Source organism: Nerophis ophidion, linkage group LG11 (genome assembly GCF_033978795.1).
Source record: "Nerophis ophidion isolate RoL-2023_Sa linkage group LG11, RoL_Noph_v1.0, whole genome shotgun sequence".
In the NCBI taxonomy this organism is placed as follows: domain Eukaryota; kingdom Metazoa; phylum Chordata; class Actinopteri; order Syngnathiformes; family Syngnathidae; genus Nerophis; species Nerophis ophidion.
In genome coordinates, this window is record NC_084621.1 from 19,547,143 (window position 1) to 19,574,372 (window position 27,230).

General features: G+C 45.5%; 1 protein-coding gene across 2 annotated transcripts; it reads left to right on the plus strand.

The window, feature by feature from the left end:
• On the plus strand, positions 1-26,874 carry si:dkeyp-69b9.3 (myocardin). Of its 2 annotated transcripts, none has more exons than XM_061915298.1 (15): positions 1-210; positions 6,211-6,365; positions 11,996-12,049; positions 12,408-12,463; positions 12,572-12,638; positions 12,711-13,018; positions 16,381-16,503; positions 19,690-19,855; positions 19,921-20,065; positions 22,713-22,839; positions 22,937-23,458; positions 23,522-23,620; positions 23,671-23,808; positions 23,886-23,940; positions 24,016-26,874. In XM_061915298.1, exons 2-15 carry the CDS (start codon positions 6,311-6,313, stop codon positions 24,417-24,419), a joined length of 2,319 nt encoding a protein of 772 aa, XP_061771282.1. In that variant the 5' UTR covers positions 1-210; positions 6,211-6,310; the 3' UTR covers positions 24,420-26,874. The 2 variants fall into 2 exon arrangements, with proteins under 2 accessions (XP_061771282.1, XP_061771283.1); XM_061915299.1 differs by having other exon boundaries at positions 23,686-23,808.
• Positions 26,875-27,230: the final 356 nt, after the last annotated feature.

Sequence of the window (27,230 nt, forward strand, 5' to 3'; positions counted from 1 at the left end):
TGGCACTGAGGGGTCGTCGGGGCGATCGAGGCAGAGAGGAAGACAGGAAGCGGCCGTCTCACCTTCGGGAGCGCTGATGAAAGCGAGGACGTGAGAAAGAAGATGAAAGGCAAGAAATCGGCGAGGAACAACGTTTAGTCGCCGCTCTCCCTCGACCAATCATCTTCTTTCATTCCAACTTAAGCTCCTCCCCCGCCCTCGTTTATTTATGTAAGTATCATTCTGCCATTAATATAGTCCGACGTCTTCTTTAAACTTGCTAAAGAAGGGCACACCTGTCATTTATTTTCATGTTTTGTGAAACACTGTACGTTTGTGTGTGTGTGTAAGTGTGTGTAAGTGAGTGTGTGCATTCCTGTGACTTCTCTCAGGCTTTCCACCTCCAATCAATCACGTTGTGAAGTTATTAGGTGCCTGGTAAGCAACACCAGCACCAATTGTTGGCACTTTAGCGTGTGTTGATCAATAATTGTTTTCCTAACTTTTTATTGCAACATTCAAAAACAAGCCGATTATTTTCACCGCTGTCCGGTTTTCGTATCTTGTTTTATCGTCAACATTGTATCATTTTCAAGAGTTTAAAGTAAAAGTCTTATGAATCTCATAATTTTAATATAAACTATACAGGCGCTACCAAAACACAGGACTGGTTTCGACAAGGTCAAAGTCAGTGTGCCAAAATTAAAAAATGAGACGATTATTTTCACTGTTGTCCGGTTGTTGCACCTTGTTTTATAGTCAACATTGTATCATTTGCAAGTATGACATGAAGTTTGCTGATAGAGTTGCGTGTCCAAGATGTTAGAAGGCAGCAGTGTGTGTGTTGTTTTGGTTTTTGTTGCGCCCTAACAAGTGTTAATACTGTAAGTATTGTACTTGCGACGCAGCAGCTGTTTGAGTGTAACGTGCATCTCAGTTGTAGTTTTCATCGACCAATTCAGAGGTGTTGAAACCGCCATGTAAAATTTCTAATGCTATTCAGTAGCATGTCCATAGCAAGGCCAATGTATATTAGCATTAAGCTAGTGCATTATTTGAAAAGTGGATCCTTATGTTCAAACTTTTATGAGTCGATTACTTTGTTGGCTATAAAAATCGCAACGTTACCTAGGGGTAGTTTGGCAAGTACGGAAGTCAGTTGGCATTTGGGCATGACGTCACGCGCAACCTAAAAAGTGTTAACACTGTAAGTATTGTACTTATTGCGTACCAGCTGTTTGAGTCGATCATTACAGAGGTGTTCAAACAGCCATGTAAGATCGCTGATGCTAATCAGTAGCATATCAATAACAAAATAAAAAGCATTTAGCACCAAGCTAACATCTTTTTGGAGAAGTATAGCATTACTTTACTTATGTTGGAGTGTTTTTGGAGTCAATTTCTTTGTTGGCATTGAAAATTGTAACATTAGCAAGAGGTAGTTTGGCAAGTGCGTAAGTGAGTTGGCATTTGGGCATGACGTCACGCGCAACCCTGGTATTGTACAATAGCACCGAAAAAGTGTTAACACTGTAAGTATTCTATTTATTACGCACCAGCTGTTTGAGTGTATTGTGCATCTTATTTGTAGTTTTCATTGACCAATTCGGAGGTGTTGAAACCGCCATGCAAAATTGCTAATGCTAATCAGTAGCATGTCAATAGCAAAGCTAATGTATATTACCATCAAGCTAGTGCATTATTTGAAAAGTGGATCCTTATGTTCAAACTTTTTGGAGTCAATTACTTTGTTGGCATTGAAAATTGCAACATTACCTAGAAGTAGTTTGGCAAGTGCGGAAGTGAGTTGGCAGTTGGGGCATGACGTCACGCGTAACAGCGGTATCGTACAATGGCACCTAAAAAGTGTTAACACTAAGTATTGTACTTATTACGCAGCAGCTGTTTGAGTGTAACATGCATTTCAGTTGTAGTTTTCATCGACCAATTCAGAAGTGTTGAAACCGCCATGTAAAATTGCTAATACTAATCAGTAGCATGTCAATAGCAAGGCCAATGTATATTAGCATTAAGCTAGTGCATTATTTGAAAAGTGGATCCTTATGTTCAAACTTTTATGAGTCGATTACTTTGTTGGCAATAAAAATCGCAACGTTACCTAGAAGTAGTTTGGCAAGTGCGGAAGTGAGTTGGCATTTGGGCATGACGTCACGCGTAACAGCGGTATCGTACAATGGCACCTAAAAAGTGTACACACTGTAAGTATTGTACTTATTACGCAGAAGCTGTTTGAGTGTAACATGCATCTCAGTTGTAGTTTTCATAAACCAATTCAGAGGTGTTGAAACCGCCATGTAAAATTGCTGATGCTATTCAGTAGCATGTCAATAGCAAGGCCAATGTATATTAGCATTAAGCTAGTGCATTATTTGAAAAGTGGATCCTTATGTTCAAACTTTTATGAGTCGATTACTTTGTTGGCTATAAAAATCGCAACGTTACCTAAAAGTAGTTTGGCAAGTGCGGAAGTGAGTTGGCATTTGGGCATGACGTCACGCGTAACAGCGGTATCGTACAATGGCACCTAAAAAGTGTACACACTGTAAGTATTATACTTATTACGCAGAAGCTGTTTGAGTGTAACATGCATCTCAGTTGTAGTTTTCATCAACCAATTCAGAGGTGTTGAAACCGCCATGTAAAATTGCTGATGCTATTCAGTAGCATGTCCATAGCAAGGCCAATGTATATTAGCATTAAGCTAGTGCATTATTTGAAAAGTGGATCCTTATGTTCAAACTTTTATGAGTCGATTACTTTGTTGGCTATAAAAATCGCAACGTTACCTAGAGGTAGTTTGGCAAGTACGGAAGTCAGTTGGCATTTGGGCATGACGTCACGCGCAACCTAAAAAGTGTTAACAGCTGTTTGAGTGTAACATGCATCTTAGTTGTCGTTTTCATCGACCAATTCGGAGGTGTTGAAACCGCCATGTAAAATTACTAATGCTAATCAGTACAATGTCAATATCAAAGTCAATGTAAATTAGCATCAAGCTAGCGCGTCTTTTGAAAAACAGAGCCTCAGATTCAAACGTTTTTTCTTAAATCCGATTATTTTGTTGGCATTGAAATGTGCAAGATTACCTAGAGGTAGTCTGGCTGAGTCCACTCTCAGTGCTGCTGGAGTGATCCCCAAGTTGGCATCTGGTCATCCCACAATGGCACCTAAAAATCTTCATACTGTAAGTATTGTACTGATTACGCATCAGTTGTTTGATTGTAACGTGCATCCTAGATGGCTGCGTTGAAATCGCCATGTAAAATCGCTGATGCTAATGTCAGTGGCAAAGCCAATGTTTATTAGCATTAAGTTAACGCATTTAAAAAAAAAAAATGAAGCTTCACGTTCAAACGTTTTTTTAATTTGATTACTTTGTTGTCATTAAAATGTGCAACATTACCTAGAAGTAGTTTGCCGGAGTCCGCTCTCAGTGCTGCTGGAGTGCTCCCCAAGTGCAGAGGTGAGTCCGTGGGCATCCCTGGTGATTGTGCTACACCACAGATGAGAAGTTGAACCAGTAATAACATCATCGTGTTGGTAATCTAAAAAAAAAGAAGAATATTTAATGGCACAAATATGAAGTCACAACAAGTTTTGGATGGGAGTCATTGCAAGTGTCCGATACAACTGTCCACTTCTGATACCATGCCCATCATGGCCAATAGAGTCCTACTTGTTGTATTTAGTCGTGAGGGATGGTAGGAAAGGTTGAAACAAGTGAATTTAATGTTGAACAATGCGGTCTTTAGGTTGAAGTGGAGTGGTAATAGTCCTATCAGGGAGACAGCTCGTGGTCGCAATTATTTATTAAATGAAACTCAGAATGCAGCAAGTTCTTCTTCTTCTTTCTTGTGTCCTACTTCTTTTTCTTCTTTCTTTTGTTCTTCTTCTATTTGTTGGTCTTTTGATTTATTTTTCTTCTTCTTCTTGTTATTCTCCTTCTCTTCCTTCGACTTCTTTTTTTCCCATTTTGTCTTCTTCTTTTTTTCTTCTTCTTCCCCTTTTCTCCTTGTCATTCTTCCCTTACTACTTCTTCCTTTTGTTCTTGTTCTTCTATTTTTATTTTTTTTCTTCTTTATCTTCTTGTTATTCTCTTTCTCTTTCGATCTTCATCTTTTCCTCCTTCTTCGTCCTTTTCTCCTTGCCCTTTTCTACTTATTATTGCTGTTCTTCTTCTTCCTTTTGTTCTTCTGCTTGTTTGTTTTTTCTTCATCTCCTTGATATTCTCCTTTACTGTTGCCATTTTTATTCTCCTCTTTCTTCCTCTTCCTTTTCTACTTGTCTCTTTCCTTGTTTTCTTCTTCCTCACCTTCTCTCCTTGTCATTCTTCCCTTTCTTCTTCTTCTTTCATTTGTTCTTGTTTTTCTATTCGTTGTTCTTTTGTTTATCCTTTTTCTTCCTCTTCATTGTCTCCTTTTTGTTCTTCTTCGCTTGTCTCCTTGTCATTCTTGCCACGTTCTTGTTGTTATTCTCCTCCGACCTTCTACTTCTTCCATCTTCTTCTTCCTTTTGTCATTCCTTTTGTTCTTAATTTTTTCATCATCATCCTTTTGTTGTTGTTGTTCTATTTGTTGTTCTTCTTTTCTTCTTCTTCTTTTTTGACCTTCTCCTTTGCCCTTTTCTTCTTATTATTTATGTTTTTCTTTGTTATTCCTTTTGTACTTGTGTTTGTAGTTTTTTTCCTCATCTACCTCTTTGTTGCTATTTTTATTCTCCTCCCTCTTCTTCCTTTTCTCTGTCTCTTTCCTTTTTTATCCTTCTTTCCCTTGGCATTCTTTCTTTTCCTCTTGTTCCATTTGTTCTTCTATTTTATCATTTTTCTTGCTCTTCCTCATCTCCTTGTCATTCTCCATTGTCGCCTTCTTTTTGTTCGTATTCTTCCCTTGTCTTTTTATTATTCTTCCTTTTCTTCTTCTTGTTATTCTCCTTTGACCTTCTTCTTCTCCTTCCCTTTCTCCTTCTTCTATTTTGTCAAACTTCTTATTCCTTTTGTTCTTACTTTTTTCTTTTGTTCTTGTTCTTCTATTTGTTGTTGGTGTTCTTCTTCTTGTTATTCTCCTTCTTTTTGGACGTTCTCATTTGCCCTTCTTCTTTTTCTCCTTCTTGCCTTTTTCTTTTTTTAATGTTTTTTCTTTTTTCTTCTTCCTTTTGTTCTTGTGTTTGTTGTTCTTTTTTCTTCATCTCATTCTCCATTGCCATTTTTATTCTCCTCTTTCTTCTTCCTTTTCTCCTTGTCTCTTTCCTTGTTTTCTTCTTCTTCTCCTTGTCATTCTTCCTTTTCTTCTTCTTCCATTTGTTCTTGTTTTTGTTCTTTTTTATCCATTTTCTTCCTCTTCCTCGTCTTCTTGTCATTCTCCATTGTCTTCTTCTTTTTGTTCTTTTTCTTCTTCCCTTTTCTCCTTGTCATTCTTCCTTTTCTTCTTGCTATTCTCCTTCAACCTTCTTCTTCCCTTTCTCCTTCTTCTTATTCCTTTTTTCTTCGTCTTCCTTTTGTTCTTGTTCTTCTATTTGTTGTTGTTCTTCTTTTCTTTTTCTCCTTATTATTCTCCTTCGTTTTCGACCTTCTCCTTCTTCTTTTTCTCCTTCCTTTGTTTCTTGTTCTTCTATTTGTTTTTCTTCTCCTTCTACCTTTTTCTCTGCCCTTCCTCTTCTCTTTCCTTTTCTTCTCCTTATTTTTGTTCTTCTTCTCATTATCATTCTTCTTCCTTCTTTTTTATTATTATTTTTTTCTTCACCTTGTTATTCTCCTTTCTTCTTTCCTTGTTATTGCTCTTTTTGTTCTGGTTCTTCTTTTGCATCTTCTTCCTTCTCCTTTGTATTTTTGTTCTTGTTATGCTTTTATGTTCATTTTCTTTAGTTGTTTTTCTTCCTCTTCTTCAACTTGTTATTTTTGTTCTTCTTTTTTCGGCTTCTTCGTTTTTTTTCCTTCTCACGCCCGTCCATCTAATAGTCCGTTATTTTTTGCCTTTATGACAGAGCGTCCACAGGGAGGACCTCCGCTTGTCAGGTCTTCGCGTCTACACACACACACACGCACACGCACGCACGCGCACACACACACACACACACACACACACACACACACACACACACACACACACACACACACACACACACACACACACACACACACACACACACACACACACACACACACACACACACACACCTGTGGATTAACAAATATCTGTCTCTTTGACTTCACAGTGACATACAGAAAAGAAGAAGAAGAAGAAGAACTACAATAACAAGGAGAAAAAGAAGAAGAAGAAAAGATTCCATCTCCTACTCCACACCAAAACCCGCCATGACCCTGCTGGCCTCCGAGAGGTCCCTTCTCATTCGGAACAAGTTCCGCTCAGGTGAGGAGGACTTAGAAGTCCACATTGAGGAGGTAGGCCTCATGCGCCTCTTCACAGAGTCATTGGCTGTGCAGGAGGTGACACCTGGGCCAGGTGTATTTGGCTCCTCAGTCACGGCATGTGCATCATGTGATCGATAGTGAGAAGGATTTTCCCTCAGGATGGATTTATGGAGTGACCGCTCCCGTCTTCTGCGAAGATAAACCGCCACTATCAGTTTTACTTAAGCGAGTGTCATGCTAATGTATGTTGATTTTATGTACGTAAACATCCATCCATACATCCATTTTCTACCGGTTATTCCCTTTTGGGGTCACGGGGGGCGCTGGCGCCTATCTCAGCTACAATCGGGCGGAAGGCGGTGTACACCCTGGACATAACATCCTTAAATATAAATGCCTAGAGATACTATTTTTATCATCAAGACTATTTACATCTGCACATTAGATATTATTACTTCCCGGTCTGAGTCTGTCGATGAAGGTATGTGGAGGGGGGCGTGGCCTGCGGGCCTGCTGCGGAACGAGGTGTGCAAGGACCGGCCTCGAAGACAGCGACAGGTGATTAGACAACAAGGCACTGCCGGGCATTCTACTCACCTGTAATCACTCTGAAATTGTAGGGTTGTAAAGCTAGATACCAACGGGTGACATCCTTCTTGCGGTGGAGCCACTGGACGGGTTTGTGGTCCGAAGAGAGGCTGAATGAGCGCCCCCAGGAGGTAGTACTGGAGAGCACCGACCGCCCACCGGATGGCGAGGCGCTCCCTCTCCACAGTGCTGTAACTCGCCTCCGGATGGGAGAGCTTCCGGCTGATGTACAGAATGGGGCGGTCGACGCCCCCCACCTGCTGGGAAAAAAACATCTCCCAGCCGTCTGCTCGACGCGTCAGCCTGCAGACAGAACGGGAGAGAAAAATCAGGCATGTGCAGGACCGGGTCCTTGCAGAGGGCTTTCTTCACCCTCTCAAACGCCTGCTGGCACTGCTCCGTCCACTGGGCCAGATCTGGAGCACTTTTTCGGGTGAGGTCAGTTTTGGGCTGGTCAGGTCCGCGAACCAGGGGATAAACCTCCGGTAGTAACCTGCCAGTCCCAAAAACTGCCTCACCTCTTTTTTCGTCTTGGGGGTTGGACCACAATTGCCGCTGTTTTATCTACTTGCAGGCGCACATGCCCTCCTCCCAAGTGGTACCCCAAATACTGTACTTCCCTCCAGCCAACCACACACTTTGCTGGGTTGGCAGTGAGCCATGCCTACATCAGGAACTCGAGAACCGCCCCAACCTGCTGTATGTGTTCTTCCCAGCCGCCACTCTAGATAATGACGTCATCAGATAGTTGGCCACGTATGAAGCGTTAGGGCGCAGCACATGGTCCATGAGGCGCTGGAACGTAGTGGGCGCACCGAACAAGTCGAACGGAATTGTCATGAATTGGTACAATCCTTCCGGAGTGGAAAATGCCATTTTTTTTCTTGGACTCTGGTGACAAGGGAATCTGCCAGTAGCCCTTGGTCAAATCCAGTATCGTGAAAAAACGAGCAGTGCCTAGCTGATCCAGGAGCTCGTCGACCCTGGGTATCGGGTAGGCGTCAAGACGTGATACCTCATTTACCTTGTGGTAATCCACACAGAACCGTACAGACCATTCCTTCTTCCCTACCAGGATGACAGTGCTGCCCCACGCACTGCGTGACTCTTTTATCACTCCTAACTCCAGCATAGACTTTAATTCTTCTCGAACCACTTTGCGTTTGCGTTCGGGCAGCCTGTAGGGTTGTAAATATGATGTCGGATGAGGTACGTGCAGCCAAGTCGGGGGGAGAACACAACAAAAACCGATGCTGCAGTCTGGCAACATCCGCTCTCTGTGCTAACGTGAGGTGATTGTCACAGAGGAGTAGGGAGGACTGGGCGGAGCGCGGGTTCTCCGGCACAAGCTCCTTCTTCTACTCGACCGCCGTCACCATGTAAAGACTCCATGAGTGGTAATGGGTGCAAAGGCGCCCTGGGGGTGGCCGCTGGATTAACCAGCTGGCAGTCCGGGCAGGCTGCACATCAGCGGCGTACGTCTGCCTGGATTGCAGGCCAATAGAACCGGACCATTACTCGGTGGAGTGTCTTATCATACCCATGTGTCTGGCCATGGGGTGAAAGTGCGCCGCCTGGAAAACCATTTCTGGCGTTTAGGCACCAACAACTGGGTGATCTCCTCCCCTGTTTGAGTTTCACGACTCACTCTGTAATGACTGAAAAGTGAGGGAATCCCCGTACTGTTCCTGGGGCACCAGCTGACCATTGATGGAAATCACTTGGTCCCAGGCCGAGCGCAAAGTGTCACCCCGAGACTGCTCGAGGGGGAAATCCTCCGTGAGGTGCGGGGGGGCTTTCCTGCAAAGCCCCTGCCGGTTCCCCCTTGGCAGTGTCGGATGAACCCGCGTCGCCTCTGAGAACCGCGCAGATATTCCCCTTTTCTACTGGTCGTGAACGCACCCCTACACTGCGTCACTAAATTGTTAAACCCCGCCCCATTGGTACCCAGGATTAAGGTGCACACTTACAGAAACTTTGACACTATGCTTTTGTTCGCCATATAGAATTTCCATCAGCGCTACAGGGTATTCGTGCACATCCCCATGAACACATTTAATTTTCACCCGTGCTGCCTGCCTCAAAGCCCCGGTTCAAACCAGGTTCTGGTGGATCATGGACTGCTCGCAGCCCGAATCCACCATCGCCCGGTGGCTGCTCCTTTGTATCCTTACCGGAATACAGTACGTATCGCCCGGGCCGGGGGAGGGCGCCAACCTCACGTACACGCGTGGAGGTCCCTGACGCACGTGACCGAGCTGCTCAAGCCTCCAGCACGCCTGCCTACGTGGGCCGTCTGCGCTGGAGGAACTGTGTCCGCAGCAGCCGGGACCTGCAAGGCAGAACAAGAAAAAGAGTCAGTTGAGCTGCCGCACTCCTTCACTCGCTGCGAGCTCGTCCTGTGCGGTGCCGGTGCTGGGCGCTCCGCTGCCTCCCCGGTCCTTTCCTTCTTCCGTGTCTCGCGCTGCACCGCCAGGTGGTCCTCCGCCAACGTCACTGCAGCTGCCAGGTCTCGTGGGCGTGGTACCGCACCGAGGCCGATGTCTGCGCCGGGATGGCCTCCAGTAACTACTCCAGGACCAGCTGCTCCATCACCTGGATGTCGCCCTCGCCCGGCTGTAGCCAGCGTGTCGCCGCATCCGGGAGCCGCTGCCCCAACATGAACGGACGGTCCTCCGGCTTCAGGCGCCTCGTCCAGAACTGGCGTTGGTGGTCCTCGGCGGTGCAGCCGGTCTTGTCCAGCGCCGCCCGCCTCAGGCCTGGGAAGCACACATGGGAAGCTGCCGGTAGGCTTAGCGCTGCTCGCTGAGCCTCCCACGCCAGAAGCGGCAATAGTCGCACTCCTTACGAATCTTCCGGCCACGCGCACGCTGCATGGAGACGGCCGCTGATGTTGGCGGTACCGCTCCCACCCCGCCCGCCAGCACCTGCACTTCTTGGCGGACCGCCTCCAGCTGTCGATGGCTGGCCGACGTCACCTTCGCGAGAATGTTTGTCAATGCTGCCAGGGGGTTGGCTTCCATCTCCTCTGGTGGTCTACTTTGTTGGGTGCCAAATTGTAGAGGTTGCCCTCTAGTGGGTTCCTCGGACCACCACACACTGCCACGAGAGCCCGGATTCCAGGATACAACACTGGCAAGGCTTTTGCTTTCCAGCAAAATGTATTTTTCTGAGTCCATGCCTCTCTTTCTCTCTGGCTCCCACTCCCACTTCTCGTCTCGTTCCGGCTGCTGCTAATAAAGGCAACAGGTGATTAGACAACAAGGCACAGCCGGGCAATCTACTCACTTGTCGTTGTCTTCGAGGCCGGTCATTACACACCCCGTTCCGCGGCAGGCCCGCAGGCCACGGCCCCCTCCACAACATTATTCACCCAACTTTAGAGTTCCGGTCAGACGTTTTTTCACGGGACACATTTCCGCCGTTTTTGTTTCCGGATGGGGAGATGATGCTCCGTTATCGATTGATTGAAGTCTGAATGTCATCAAAATGCTGACATCTTTTGACACTTCTTCCACTCCCGTCCTTGCACGCTACACTGCTACAACAAAGATGGCGGGGGAGAAGATGCTGTCGAAAGTGAGCCAAGTAAAAAAGACCCGCCCAGAAAACGACTTGAAGATGATGTGTAAAACATTATCTATGCAACATTTTGACCAAAGAACCACCAGGCTCGACTACTGCAACGCACTTCTTGTCGGGATCCCCAGCAAGAACATTCAGAAGCTGCAGTACATACAAAACAGTGCTGCGAGGATCCTGATGAGAGTGTGGAAATATGACCACATCACACAAACTCTCAAATTCCTTCACTGGTTTCCTGTTCCACTCAGGATTTAATTCAAAATCTCCCTACTAACTCACCAGTGCCTCCATGGAAATGCCCCCGTCTACCTCAAAGAACTGCTCACCCCCAAATCCTCCACACGACACCTGCGCTCCAAACAGTCCTACTTCCTTCAACCTCCAAGGACAAAGCTACAAACTATGGGAGACTGGGCTTTCTGCTCCACTGCTCCCAGTCTGTGGAACGCTCTCCCTGACCACCTGAGGGCACCTTAGACTGTGGATGCTTTTAAAAAAGGCTTAAAAACCCATCCATCCATCCATCTCTTTTTTACCGCTTATTCCCTTTGGGATCGCGGGGGGCGCTGGTGCCTATCTCAGCTACAATCGGGTGGAAGGCGGGGTACACCCTAGACAAGTCGCCACCTCATCGCAGGGCTTAAAAAAGTATTTTTATAAATATATAAGCTGGTTTTAACTATTGGGCTGTTTCTAGTTTTATATTTTATTTATTTTTATTATCTTTTTATTATTATTATTATTACAATTTTTTTTACACTGTGGCACTTTGATGTTGTTTGCTCAACGTAAAGTGCTTTTTTTTTTACAAATAAAATCTTTTATTATTATTATGTTATATAGACCACAGGGAAGTGTGTTTAAATTAGAAATATAATACAAATATAACTCCTTTAATGCGCCCTATGGTCCGGAAAATACGGTATATCGGCCTGCGTCTAAAATCTAGGATATAAAAACTCCGATACAAGAGATTGTCGTCAGCGCAGGAAGTGACGTGCCGGCGGTCCCTCGGGACCTGATCCTCGGGCTCTGACTGGGGGCTGGGCCGGAGTGGGGCGTCTGTGGCTCATGGCGATACAAGAGTCACTCCTTGATCTTTCCCCGGTCTTGACTCCACTTCTCAGAGCGAGATTCGGACTTTAGCGGGGCGGGGGCTGGGCGAGCGCGGTCAGCAGCGGGGGACGCCTGTGGACAGCTGAAAGGGGGGATGGTGGTTCGAAACCCGAAATAGACGCGGTGAGGGATAAATAGCTGCCGCGGGAGGACCTCGCCCTCCCCCCCCGGTGGGCGTCTCACTGCAATGCACCATGGGTATCACCTGTCTGTGTTCGTGTCACTCGGTAACAGAAGTCGACTCCCGTGATTTATTTCACTTCTGACTGTCCAGCACTTGCCAATTAAAGTCCGATTTGTTTACACATGTGCCGACTCATCACTTTCTTTTGATTCCAGTGCTGCAGTTGAGGATCCAGAACAGAAGGCAGAGTGAGATCCATGCGGACCCCGGTTAGTTTTCACTGCTTGTGACGTGACATACGTCTACGGGAGGAACGGGAGCCATGTGGCCCCACTTGTGGCTTTTTACCCGACACATTAAACGTGACATATTAGACTGTTGAATAACTTTGAAATGTGCTTTGCGGCAATTTCAACTTTGACAGCAGAGTCAGTTGATATGTGGAGTGGCACTTTCCATTATTTTCAGCAGATTGCATTGCAAAATGATTAACCCTCTCTTCCTCTCACAAAAGATCCACCCAGGAATTGATAAAAAATATAATCCTCCTGCGCATGAATTTAGAGTAAATTGCAATTGGTCTGATTTTTTACGTTACATATACATTATTTTTTTCATTCTTCTCAGGCTCAAAATCATCTACTTCCTGTCAGGAAAAAGAGATGGACAAGAGTGGCGCTCTGGTGAGTAGCGTCGTGCTCTTTGGCTCCGCCTTAAACACTGTTATAACTTATTATCTATCTTTATCTATCTTTGATGTTATTTTCTGATTTGTGAAAAACCCGATGCAGCGTTTAACAGACGACGGCGCCGCCCAGAAGACGCCCCCTAGTGGCGTCAAGGCTGAAATTGCACAAGGTGATGCCCCGCCCACTTCCACTTCCACGCCAAACATTAACCATCTTCACCTTCCTCCGATACGTCCCTCAGAGAAGAGCGACTGCGGCGTCCCCAGGCAGAGAAAGTCTCGCCGGGTCCAGGACCTCAGAGAGGGGATCCAAGATCCACCTGGACCCCAGGGCCGCAGAGACAAACCGCCCCCGGGGAACGGCGCCACCGCTTTCCCGCCCGCGGTGGACGTCTTCGAAGATGACGTCTCCCGCTGCTCCGCCTCTTCCTCCTCCGCCTGCTCGCCGAGGGCTCGGCAGGCGGCGGCCTTGGCAACAGGGGACAGCCAATCACAGAGTGACTTGTCGTCAGCGGCCACGCCCCTCAACCACAGCCCGGGTCACGCTCAGGTAATGAAACGGGGCATCTCGATGTTGATATCCAATATTGGTCTGATATCCACAAAAAGTGTGTGATTGTATGATATCATGTAAAATGTGTGATATCATGTGCGATGCAAGCAGTCCTGCAGCAGGTTTACTTGTGTGTGATATCATGTGCGATACAAGCAGTCCTGCAGCGTGGCTACTTGTGTGTGGTATCATGTGCGATACAAGCAGTCCTACAGCGTGTCTTCTAGTATGTAATATCATATATGATACAATCAGTCCTGGAGGTTTTTTACTTATGTGTGATATCATGTGCGATACAAGCACTTATGGAGAGTGAAGACTTACGTGTGATGTCATGTGCGATAGAAGTAATCCTGGAAGGTGTTTACTTGTGTGTGATATCATTTGCGATACAGTTTTGGAGAGTGTTTACATAGGTGTGATATCATGTACGATACAGGCAGTTCTGGAGGGTGTTTACTTGTGTGTGATATCATGTGTGATACAAGCAGTCCTGCAGCGGGTTTACTTGTGTGTGATATCATGTGCGATACAAACAGTCCTGCAGCGTGTTTACTTGTGTATGACATCATGTGCGATACAAACAGTCTTGCAGTGTGTTTACATGTGTGTGATATCATGTGTGATAGAAGAAGTCCTGCAGCGGGTTTACCTGTTTGTAATATCATGTGCGATACAAAAAGTCCTGCAGCGTGTTTACTTGTGTGTGATATCATGTGCGATACAAACAGTCCTGCAGCGTGTTTACTTGTGTGTGATATCATGTGTGATACAAGCTGTCCTGCAGCGTGTTTACTTGTGTGTGATACCATGTGCGGTACAATCACTCCTACAGCGTGTTTGCTTGTGTGTGATATCATGGGCGATACAAGCAGTCCTGCCGCATATTTACCTGTTTGTGACATCATGTGTGATACAAGCGGTCCTAGAGAGTGTTTACTTGTGTGTGTGTGATATAAAGCGCGATACAATCATTCCTGCAACATATTTACTTGTGTGTGATATCGTGCAATCGCAGCAGTACTGAAGCCGGTTTACCCGCGTGCGATATCATGTGCAATACAAGGAGTCCTGAAGCGCTTTCACCTGTGTGGTATCCTGTGCGATACTAGTCCTGCAGCAAGTCAACTTCTGTGTGATATCATGTGCGATACAAGCAGTCCTGCAACGTGTCTACTTGTGTGTAATATTATGTGCGATAAATGCAGCCCTGCAGCGTGTTTACATGTGTTTGATATCATGTGCGATACAAGCAGTCATTGCAACACCTTCAAATTCGTTGATGAAATCTACAACTATGAAACAGCTGGAGCGTAATTAGTTTACTACTTACAGTATTAACACTTTTTAGGGCGCAACAAAAAAAACACCATAAACTATAACCTACTGCCATCTAGTGTCTTAACCTTGCAACTGTAATTTCAACTAAATGTCATACTTGTAAATGATAACATGACGATATTAAAACAAGATACAGGTGGACAGCAGTTATCACAATCATCCATCCATCCATTTCCTACCGCTTGTCCCTTTTGGGGTCGCGGGGGGTGCTGGAGCCGATCAGCATATTTTAAATGTTTTGTTTTTTTTAGCAATAAAGTGTATTTTTTTCTGTACCGTATCGGTTAAAAAATTGATCGATACCCAACCCTGATCATGGTAATGACACAGGACAGGGCAGTATTCAAAGGTGTCGCTCCATCTTGTGGTTCTGGCTGGTAACTGCACTACTTGGCCCCAATGCAAGTAAATGTTCACAACTAGGAGCTACATAAATACTGTAGTAATAAAATAATAATAATCTAAAAAATAATATTGTTTTCCCACGACTTTATTCACTTAGGTTGAAAAAGTTTGTCGTTTTTGTATTCAGGTTAATGTGAAACATACTTTTAATGATGAATTATTTTTCATGAAAACTTTAACAAGAGTTGCTAATGTTTTAAAAATATTTGCAATAAAAAATAAGATTTTTTTTTTGTGGTCATTTTATTTGTTTTAAGGTAATTGTGTTTTCTTATCATTGATCATTTTAAAAATAGTGGCACGTATAAAAAAGAAACCCCCCCATCCATCCATTTTCTACCGCTTATTCCCTTTCGGGGTCGCGGGGGGCGCTGGCGCCTATCTCAGCTACAATCGGGTGGAAGGCAGGGTACACCCTGGACAAGTCGCCACCTCATCGCAGGAAACCCCCCCCCCCCAAAAAGCATGCTAAATATGAATACAATTATTTTAAAATATAATAATTTTGCAATGATGGTGTTTTTATTGAACTCCTCCCTCTAACTCTTTCAAAGAAAAATGAAAACCGTGTTGAAATTGTTTTGTTTTTGACGCACGGTGCAGTCGGAAGTGCGCAATATAGTAAGAGGAAGAGGGTGGGTGAGTCATTCCGCAATGCAGTCTGCTGGAAATGGTAGAAAGCGCCGCTCTACGTAGCAACTGACGCCGTGGTAAAAGTTGGAGTCGCCACAAAACATCCAACCCTCCATCCATTTTCTACCGCTTGTCCCTTTTGGGGTCGCTGAAGCCTCACATTTTAGAATATGTTTTGTGGTGACTCCAATATCGCTATATCGCCCCGACTGGGGCGGTATAGCTCAGTTGGTAGAGTGCTGGTGCCAGCAACTTGAGGGTACCTGGTTCCGCCATCCTAGTCCCTGCCGTTGTGTCCTTGGGCAAGACACTTGACCCACCTGCTCCCAGTGCCACCCACACCGCTTTAAATGTCACTTCCATATTGGCTTTCACTATGTAAAAGCGCTTTGAGTCACTAGAGAAAAGCGCTCTATAAATATGATTCACTTCACACTATATTCAGCACTCTAGTGCCATCTGGTGGCCAATGCAAGCCTACAATCCGTCACGCTTCATGTGTCAGGTAAACCGCGACCAATGGGGCCATTTAAATCCCGTTCCTACTTTGTGTTTTCTAATGCCCGCGTGTACCCCGCTTTCCGCCCGAATGCAGCTGAGATGAGCTCCAGCCACCCCCCGCGACCACGAAAGGGACAAGCGGTAGTAAATGGATGGATGCTCAGTTTTCCTGTTTGACTTTTGTGGCTGTGTGTGGAGGCGGCGCCGCTGAAGTGTCAGCAGGTTGCATCAGCTCGGTGCTCTTTCATGTATTTTATGTCCTTTGTCTTCTTTGTTTCCCTCGAGAGTTGTTTTTTACCTTATTTTTTGGTGGACTGCACTGCAACCACACCACTTTCTCATCGCGGGATAGTCTTGGTCCAGTAAAGACTGGACCAAGACCCTCCACGGTTCTCGGCCACTAGGGGGCGTATATTCAGGAGGTACATTTTGTTTGTATTGCACATTCTTTAGTTTTTACACATTTCTCATCCCTTTAGACTGGTTTGGCGTTTCCACCGGCGACCGAGGGAATCGGCTCACCAATGAGCAACTCCACGGCGACCGCCAGCAGACCAACCGGGATCTTCCTGATCTCTCAGACCACGCCGCTGCTGCCAAAGGTACGGTGGGAGAAAACTCGGAAACGCGAACGTGTGCGCCGTTTACTCAACCAAAGAGCAGAAAAATCATATAAAGCGACTCAAAATGGAGGTCACAACAAACTCCCACCTTTGGGTAAATCTCTTTATGGTCACTTAAAGGGGCTGCTCTGAATTACTCACTCTTAACTGCGTATATGAATGTAAACAACAACAACATTGTCATGTGCACAACAGCACAATGGCAGTGATTAATGACAACAAAGTCAGGTAAACAGGTGTGGTGAATTATGTCCTTAAAGCAACCGCTACAAACCCCCCCCCAGAATACGCCATCCCCCCAAAAAACCAACAGTCAATGGACAGGGGCGCGTCCACCTTATGGAAGACATAAGGTGAAAATTAAATGTGTAGGCTAGCAGATACTACATTGGTAAAACAGCACACAGTCTACAACTCCTGTCACATGTCATACTAAATGTACATATTTTATCAACCGCCCACAATGCTGGACCACTGTACACCCAAACTTGCAGCCTGCCTGCTCCAAAGAAATGTAAACCATCACCTTATGGACACCATGTTATTTCGTAGGCTGGCAGATACTACACTAGTAAAAACAGCACATAGTCTACAACTCCTGTCACGTGTCACACTAAATGTTTATACTTTATTATCCGCCCACAATGCTGGACCACGGTTCTCCCAAACTTGCTGCCTGCTTGCTCCAAAGAAATGAAAACCTTTACTTAATGGAGAACATGTTATTGCATAGGCTAGCAGATACATTTGTAATCCTGTCACGTGTCACACTAAATGTCAATACGTAAGTATTTGCCCACAATTACGGACCACTGTTCACCCGAATTCACTGCCTGCTTGATCCAAATTAAGGTAAACTTTCACCTTACGGAGAACATGTTATTTTATAGGCTAGCAGTTACTACATTGGTGAAAACAGCACCAAGTCTACAACTCCTGTCACATGTCACAATACATGTTTATACTTTATTATCCGCCCACAATGATGGACCACGGTTCACCCAAACTTGCTGCCTGCTTGCTCCAAAGAAATGAAAACCTTTACTTAATGGAGAACATGTTATTTCATAGGCTAGCAGATACATTTGTAAAACAGCACATAGTCTTCAACTCTTGTTATACTAAATGTCCATACTTTATTATCCAATGATGCACCAGCATTCACCCAAACTTCCTGCCTGTGTGCTCAAAATTAAGGTAAACCCTACCTAATGGAAAACATGTTATTTCATAGGCTATCAGATTAAACATTAGTAGAAGAGCACATATTCTTCAACTCCTGTCACATGTCACAATACATATTTATACTTTATTATCCGCCCACAATGATGGACCACGGTTCACCCAAACTTGCTGCCTGCTTGCTCCAAAGAATTGAAAACCTTTACTTAATGAAACCTTTACTTAATGGAGAACATGTTATTTCATTGGCTAGCAGATACATTTGTAAAACAGCACATAGTCTTCAACTCTTGTCACACTAAATGTCCATACTTTATTATCCCATGCATTCACCCAAACTTCCTGCCTGTGTGCTCCAAATTAAGGTAAACCCTACCTAATGGCTGAACATATTATTTCGTAGGCTATCAGATTAAACATTAGTAGAACAGCACATATTCTTCAACTCCTGTCACATGTCACAATACATATTTATACTTTATTATCCGCCCACAATGATGGACCACGGTTCACCCAAATTTGCTGCCTGCTTGCTCCAAAGAAATGAAAACCTTTACTTAATGGAGAACATGTTATTTCATAGGCTAGCAGATACATTTGTAAAACAGCACATAGTCTTCAACTCTTGTCACACTAAATGTCCATACTTTATTATCCAATGATGCACCAGCATTCACCCAAACTTCCTGCCTGCGTGCTCCAAATTAAGGTAAACCCTACCTAATGGCTGAACATATTATTTCGTAGGCTATCAGATTAAACATTAGTAGAACAGCACATATTCTACAACTCCTGTCACATGTCATACTAAATGCCATCCATCCATTTTCTACCGCTTATTCCCTTTTGGGGTCACGGGGGGCGCTGGTGCCTATCTCATCTACAATCGGGCGGAAGGCGGGGTACACCCTGGACAAGTCGCCACCTCATCGCAGGTCACACTAAATGTTTATACTTTATTATCCGCCCGCAATGATGGACCACTGTTCACCCAAACTAGCTGCCTGTTTGCTTCAAAGAAATGAAAACCTTTACGTAATGGAGAACATGTTATTCCATAGGCTAGCAGATACATTTGTAAAACAGCACATAGTCTTCAACTCATGTCACGTGTCACACTAAATGTCCATACGTTATTATCCAATGATGGACCAGTGGTCACCCAAACTGGCTGCCTGCTTGCTCCAAATTAAGGTAAACCCTACCTTATGGAGAACATGTAATGTTGTAGGCTAGCAGATACTACATTAGTAAAACAGCACATATTCTACAACTCCTGTCATGTGTCACACTAAATGTCCATGCGTTAATATCCAATGATGGACCAGTGTTCACCCAAACTGGCTGCCTGCTTGCTCCAAATTAGGGTAAAACTTCAGGTTATGGAGAACATGTTATTTTGTAGGCTATCAGATACTACATTAGTAAAACAGCACGTATTCTACAAATCCTGTCACGGGTCACACTAAATGTTTACACTTTATTATCCGCCCGCGATGACGGACCACTGTTCACCCGAATTCGCTGCCTGCTTGCTCCAAATTAAGGTAAACCCTACCTTATGGAGAATATGTTATTTTGTAGGCTACCAGATATTACATTAGTGAAAACAGCACAAAGTCTACAACTTCTGTCACTTTGCATTACTCAGCAGTAAACATCTGCTTTCTTGCATCCCAATTAGTGTTAGATATTATATTAATCATGCACACGCAAGTACAATTTGCACACGCTTTAAGGGGACAAGTGAAGGTCCTCACCTTAACAAGATGTGATGCATTCATTACTGTCAAATTGCAGCCCTCGGGGAGCACGTCGCAGGTCAACCACATGCACGCACCGCGTCGGAGCCAGCATGTGCCGTCATCTGGAGATTTGTCGGCCATTTGTTGGGACTTGAACTTTGACGCTGTCAGACGTGAAAACAGCGGCGGCACTCTCTGGTACCCGCTAACCTCAGACGCTGCTTTTCAACCTTCACAGACAGCTCGGCCTCCGAGTCCCTCCCCTTCCCCTTCCCTGACGTCCGCCTTCAACCTCAAGCACCTCGGTCGCTCACGGAAGCCGCGGGACAGCAAACCCAAAATGAAGAAACTCAAGTATCACCAGTACATTCCTCCGGACCAGAGAAGAGGTTCTGGGGTTGGAGGTAAAGTAAAAGGTTGCAATAGGTTCAATCAATCAACCAATCAATCAATGCTGTCTTCTTTCAAGGGGAAGGAAGCAAACAGAGGAGCCCTCCCTCCCAGCCCCTAGACCCTGCTTATTCCCATCTGGTCAAGCAGCAGCAGGTCTTTCTGCAGTTGCAAATCATTCAGAACCAGCAGCAGCAAGAACAACAAGTCACGGTTGTACACAGGTAGCCTTTAGTAGTCATCTTGAAATTTCCTAAAACTGAAATAATTCTGTCCAATGCTTGCAACTTCCCGGCAAATTTTGACCAATCAGCTTTATTTTCGCATGTCGACCGACTGTTCAACCAAACTGATGTTTGTGTAGACAACAACGTGTAACAATATATCAACCCCCAATTCGGACCTTTTCACACTCCGTCGTGGTGAAAAAGGAACTGGGCCGGAAGGCGAAGCTCTCAAATCAACGGTCTACATCTACTTCTTGATCCTCATCTATAGTCTTGAACTTTGGGTTATGAGTGATAGGACAAGATCGCAGGTTCAAGCGGCCGAAAATAAATTCCTCCGTCGGGTGGTGAGGCTCTCCCTTAGAGATAGGGTGAGAAGCTTTGTCATTCGGGAGGAACCCAGAGTAAAGCTGCTGCTCCTTCGACACTAAGCCAGCTAAGTATTCAGGGTATGTCCCCCCGAACCTTATCCAAGACCCCCCCCACACACACAATGCAGAAAACGCGCACGTCATAGTTGCTTTGTGTGCAAGGTCTTAAATTAAATGTAACTTATCTGAACAGCATCCATCCATCCATCTTCTTTCGCTTATACGAGGTCGGGTCGCGGGGGCAGCAGCCTAAGCAGGGATGCCCAGACTTCCCTCTCCCCAGCCACTTCGTCCAGCTCTTCCCAGGGGATCCCAAGGCGTTCCCAGGCCAGCCAGGAGACATAGTCTTCCCAACGTGTCCTGGGTCTTCCCCGTGGCCTCATACAGGTTGGATGTGCCCTAAGGAGGTGTTCGGGTGACATCCTGGCCAGATGCCCAAACCGCCTCATCTGGCTCCTCTCGATGTGGAGGAGCAGCGGCTTTACTTTGAGTTCCTCCCGGATGACAGAGCTTCTCACCCTATCGCTAAGGGAGAGCCCTGCCACCCGGCGAAAGAAACTCATTTCGGCCGCTTGTACCCGTGATCTTGTCCTTTCGGTCATGACCCAAAGCTCATGACCCTAGGTGAGGACGGGAACGTAGATCAACCGGTAAATTGAGAGCTTTACCTTCCGGCTCAACTCCTTCTTCACCACAAAGGATCGATACAACATGCGCATTACTGAAGACACCGCACCGATCCGCCTGTTGATCTCACGATCCACTCTTCCCTCACTTGTGAACAAGACTCCTACGTACTTGAACTCCTCCACTTGGGGCAGGGTCTCCCCCCCAACTCGGAGATGGCACTCCACCCTTTTCCGGGCGAGAACCATGGACTCGGACTTGGAGGTGCTGATTCTCATTCTGGTCGCTTCAAAAATGTCCAGTGTTGTGGTATTTCAATTAAGGAGACCCTTTTGTAGTGACTCAGACCTGAGCCATCATAATTTAATCAAATATTTAATGGACATGTAAAGAATTTGTTAGCAAACTTGATATACTCTGGACCAAGACCTCGAGTAATGGCTGGACAATAACTGATACAGTCTGCTTTGACAGTCCAAAAGCATTTACTGTTTTCCGTAGTCTTCCTTCGTCAGCCAGGTAATACAAAGCACACGCTACCCTTTTTATCACATCCACGGGAGCCCGCATTGTCGTTGTCTCTCCTTCGACATATGGACAAAGTAGAATCACAGCTGACCTGGACACAACACACACTCGTTGACAGACATGTCCCACCAGGCTGCCGTTCTTCCGGGGCTTATCCAAAACCGTTGCTCAACATTGCCGCGGTGCATCCCAAATAGCTGCAATCGTGCGTTTCCTTCTCTGAAGGTATTCATGTGTGATGTCCACAAGCATCTGTACATGTAGAAGAAGGAGAAACACGGGCATGTCTGGGTGACTCGCCTCCATCTTTCCAGTCGTTACCTCCGAGTTACGAAACCGGTTCATATGAAGCTGGCTGTGGCCCGTTCTTTCTGACATCATTTCCTGTTTGTGGCGCGGCCTTTCTGATGTAACTTCCTCTCCAAACTCTTAGTTTGTCAACAATCAAGCTAAGAGTCAAAGATTCAAAAAATACACGGCACACTTAGCCATGTAAAAAAAATTATCCAAGGAGGGGAACCTTAAACGATGGTTTAGAGTGGCTGACATGGGGCTTAGGCTAATTAATTATTTGTTTAAGGACTTATCCAGCTTAATGTAGACAGGGCCCAAGGCGCATTCTGACCAATAGGAGACCACGGGGAAGACCCAGGACACGCTGGAGAGACTATGTCACCCAGCGGGCCTGGGAACGCCTCGGGACCTCCCGGGAAGAGCTGCCCCCGCGACCCAACTTCAGATAAGCGGAAGAAGATGAATGTATGAATGCATTTGTGCCTTATGATTGGCAACTGGTCTACTAGTCCTTCTGCCAAAGCTCCACAGGGATAGGCTTCAGCCAATGTACTACTTGGGTGACAGGGAACAAAATATGTTTTCTCCCCGGTTAAAGGTGACAGTACACTATTAAAATAGTTTTAATATGTCCCTTGTCCATTTATTGGGCTACATTTCTTTTCTATACAGTAATTTCCCAATGTCTCCAACACACTGAGGCCTGACTCAAAAACAGTGCATTGTACCTTTAAAGAAAAAATATTTTTGTGTTGTTTAAGTGACACTTTATTATCTCGCAAAAAGTGAGTGGACTAGCACTCATGGCTCTATATTTTCCCCAGTAGAGATCAAAATCCATCTGGAGCACTCCGCCTGAAGCCCCATCCTGCTGCCACCAACCACGCGTCAAAGGACACCAACCTTGTGTCCAAACATGACCTCCTCCCTGCAAATCTCATGGATCTTACAGTAGGAAAAGCTCTAAATCCAAAGCTATCTGGACGCGTATCAGTTCTACTCACAGTTTATGCTGAAGACAACCTCTCATGACCCTTCCTCTCCTCAGGTGTCAGAGTTGAGGCAACAGCTGCGTAAGCGAGGCCTCACCGTCTCTGGCACGAAGCCCACCCTGCTGCAGCGACTTCGCCCTTTTCAGCTTCCCCCCACTTGTGTCACTCCCGCTCCACTCTACCAGCTAGGGGGCAGCATTGAACCCTCCATGACGCCCTCGCACCCAATGCTGGTCAACCGGAGCCCAAACTCAACCTGCAGCTCTGGAAACTCGCCAGGCAGCAGCCCAAGCCAGCAGACATGCATTCAGGATCAGGAAGTCCCCAATGGCATTCTGAACATTGTCCCAAATGGTCTCTGCAGTAATCTCTCTGTCAGTCTGGCTGGTGAACAGTGCAGTTCTATCAATGCGGTCTTCTTGAATCCTGCTTGTACTGCCTCTGGAGAACCAAGTCCCAGTCTACCCTTGTCGTCTTCTTCACCCGTGCAGTGTGGAACCCCATGGAGGACTGAGTTAGGTTCCGACTTGGACCAGAAAGAGAGGATAAATAGCCGGGCAAAAGACGCATATACCGAGGTAAGAGGACACTGATTTGGGTCTTTATTTGAAGCGTTGCCTTTTAAATCCTTCATTTTTTAGTTTTGCAAAGGATCCCTTCATCCATTCCTGCAACAGGATCCAGGATGCTCGCATGCAAAGCCAGAAAAAGAGGCACAAACAAAAGTGTTATTCACAGAGGTAAGCTGATAAATCCCGCTTCCTTTCTGAAGATCTCAGCATTCATGAAGGTGTTCTGCTCCAAGCCTTGTGACATGATAGGCCGGGACTATGAGTTGCCAGTCCAGATCACATCAAGCCCTGACCAAAACTCGCCTGGCATTCGCAGTTTGGAGGAGGAACTCCTGGAGGCCATCCAAAAAGCACAGGTGGGAGTCAGGAACAGGTACAGGAGCAGGAATGCCACTAACCCTTCTATGCTTTTACATGCTTTTTCTTGCCACAGATGGACCCTCGACAGTCCATAGAAGACATTTTGGATGAGCCCTTTGTTTCTGTTGGTGAGTACGTCATTAAAATAGCGTCAATCTTTTAAATATGCTCAGTTTGAACACTTTTCATGATCTCTTTTCTAGACTCAAAGATTCCTACCCCCTCACCCCTTTCTCCACCTCCTCAAGTGGATCCGCCCCTGAAGTCCCAGCATCAATTTAAGGATGCCAACTTCCTGCCTTCCCCTCTTTGCTCCTCTCTCCTCCTGGAGCTGCCTCCGTCTCCCGCGGTGATCCCGCCGAGTCATGTCATCCCGGCGCTCTTGCCTCCTCCGATTTGCAACTCCCCTCCTCTGGTGTCTGCGGCCGGAAAGTCACGTAAACGTCGCGCCCAGGCCATGATCGATGCGGCTGACATCCTGGAGACTCTTACGTCCGGCTTCAGGCCTCTCACACCACCGGCGGCCCCCTTTGGGGAGACGGACTTCGGTCTGGATTCGGATCTGAACATCAATCGAGTGTTGGATCTGATGATAGAGCAGTGGTGAGTGTGAATCAGCATCCGTCACTGCGGCTGTCGGAATCATCGACTCCACGCAATGTCGGGAGTGTGATTTCTTGCGGCCATGATAAACAGTCACACTCTCAGCCAATGCAGAATGTGGCTAAAAAGCACTTTGGGCAGATGCACATGCTCCATAGCGCCATGTTTGCGGTGCAGAAACAAAAGACAACCTGCTCCTGCAATGTGTATCCAAAGTACTGGGTAGTTTTTCTTTGACCTAGCTCCAAAACCCATCGTCCGTCTGGGCTATAAAAGCCAGACAGGGCACACACAGCTTGACTCTGGCTCCAAAACCTTCATCTTCAAGCCAGACTCACAGAGCTGGCATGCGCCACCAAACAAGAAAGTGATTAAAGCAAGCACTTGCGTGTGTGTATGTTGTCAAACTGTGTGCAACACAAAAGTCTAGGAAAGCACTTGTCCGTGTATGTTTGCTTGGTTCGAAGATATAAGCCGTCAATTATTTTGGCAACACATTCGACCCCACGCCAGGCGGCTTCCTGAAAACTGCTCCGATCAGATTTTTCCATCCATCCATTTCCTACCACTTGTCCCTTGCGAGGTCGCCGGAGCCTATCTCTGCTGCATTCGGGCGGAAGGCGGTGTACACCCTGGACAAGTCAACACAGATAGACAGACAACATTCACACTCACATGTCTATAGAGGTGGGAGGAAGCCAGAGTACCTGGAGGGAACCCACGCAGTCATGGGGAGAACATGCAAATCCCACACAGAAAGACCGCAAGCTCAGGATCGAACCCTGGACCTTCGTATTTAAACCCTGTTCGACAGTGCTGCCCTGGGGAGGTGTTTAAGGCACGTCCGACCACGTGGAATACCCAGGACACGGTGGAGAGACTATGTCTCCCAACTGTCCTGGGAAGGCTTAGGGAAGATTCTGTCAGATAAGTGAAAGAAGTTGGATAGATGGATAAGAATATACCGATCAGATTCCGTAAATAATAACAATTATAGTCGTTTATTTACCTGAACCACAAAGTGGAGATGGAAGCAGAAGATAATTAGAGACACGCTTCTAAAACATGTAAAGAATGGATTATGTTCCCCATAACCCGGTCTTTATTTTCTATAGAGAATAATCTAGTACACAAAGTATTATCATCAGTGGGTAATCCATCCATCCCTTTTCTACCGCTTGTTCCTTTTGGGGTCGCGGGGGGTGCTGGGGCCTATCTCAGCTGCATTCGGGCAGAAGGCAGGGTACACCCGGGACAAGTCGCTCTTCATCGCAAGCCCAACACAGATAGACAACATTCACACACACATTTAGTGTTGCCAATCAACCAAAAACATTAAAACAAAACAAATAATCCCCGCCCCCCCATCTTTTTCCATTTTCAGTCCTTATTTTAATTGCCCCAGGGAGCACAAAAGAGCCACGGGTTGCTGACCACCCCCCGAGTTAGGATAAATGTGTAATGTTTTGCGTTTTTTTTTAGGCTGATTTAATGAGCTGATGTGACAATTCTGGGTTAGGAATTCCTCCGGAAATATTCACCTGCAGTGTATTCATCATTCACAGGCAGACTGACGATAAAAATGTGCGTATGTTCTCTTCAGGGTTCTACGGCGCAAAAAAAAAAGACGTAGAAAACACAACCCACTTGAGACGGGCGAGAAGTGTTTGTTGCCTGATTAAACTTAGTCGGCGTCGCTTCCGAGCCTGATTGAGCCGATTTATTCTCCTGCCGCATTCAGAAGGCAGCCACGAGACACACCTGCTGATTAATTGTACGACTGTACAACAACTCATGTTTGATTAATAAACGTGACTAAATAAAATACACAAATGCACTCCAGGAGCTGCACAAAAGACCTTTTTTTGAACACAACAACCCCTCACTTACTATTTTAGAATGTGACCACTGGCCATGTGACTTTAATTGGCCGAGCAGCCAATCACGTTGCAGGGCTCTGATTGGCTGGTTTTCCGTGTGGTGTCATTCCGCAGAATTGTTGTGTGCTGATAAAAATAGGCAGGAGTGGAAGCGATCATGCCGGTTCTTTCCCAGCTTGGTAATAACATGCAGTCACAGCAAGCTTGTACCGCTGGTTTATGATAATCATAGCCGGCCGGAAAGCCTTGCTTTCTGCATGTGAAAGAAACAAAACAAAACAAAAAAAAAAGAATAAGAAGAGAAAATAAATGGGCAGGAGAGTAAGATGCTACCTCCTGTGACTTCCAAAGCTTTTGCTCCTTTTTGTTGTTTTTTTTGCTAACTTTGTGAATCAACATGTGCTGGTGTCTCCATGACGATTTGATTTCCTCAAGAAACGCCTGACTTTTTGTGGGAAACAAGCTGCTATGAAACAAAATGACTTTTATTTATTCTGTAACTTATTGATGCTGGAAATGTTCACCGCTGTCCAAGTATTAAGAAAGCATTATGAAAATTAAAGTCTTAATAGATTTTTACTTTGTGTCTACACTGGAATTTTTGTCTTTTTTTCTCCTTCCATTTAAAAACAAAAACAAAAAAAAAACAAAAATATAAGATGTACCGTCGTGGTCAAAAGTTTACATACACTTGTAAAGAACATATTGTCATTGCTGTGTTGAGTTTCCAATACTTTGTACAACAATAATGAAGTTTGCTTCTTTTATGAATTTATTATGGGTCTCCTGAAAATGTGAGCACATCTGCTGGGTCAAAAGTATACCGTGAAAGTCTCTCTGCTGCGAGGGTTCTCTTGAGTCCGATAGATCTTTGTGAGCCCGGTAGACAGTTTGAACACAGTCTTTTTATTTTCATCCAACAGTCTGGATTGCTT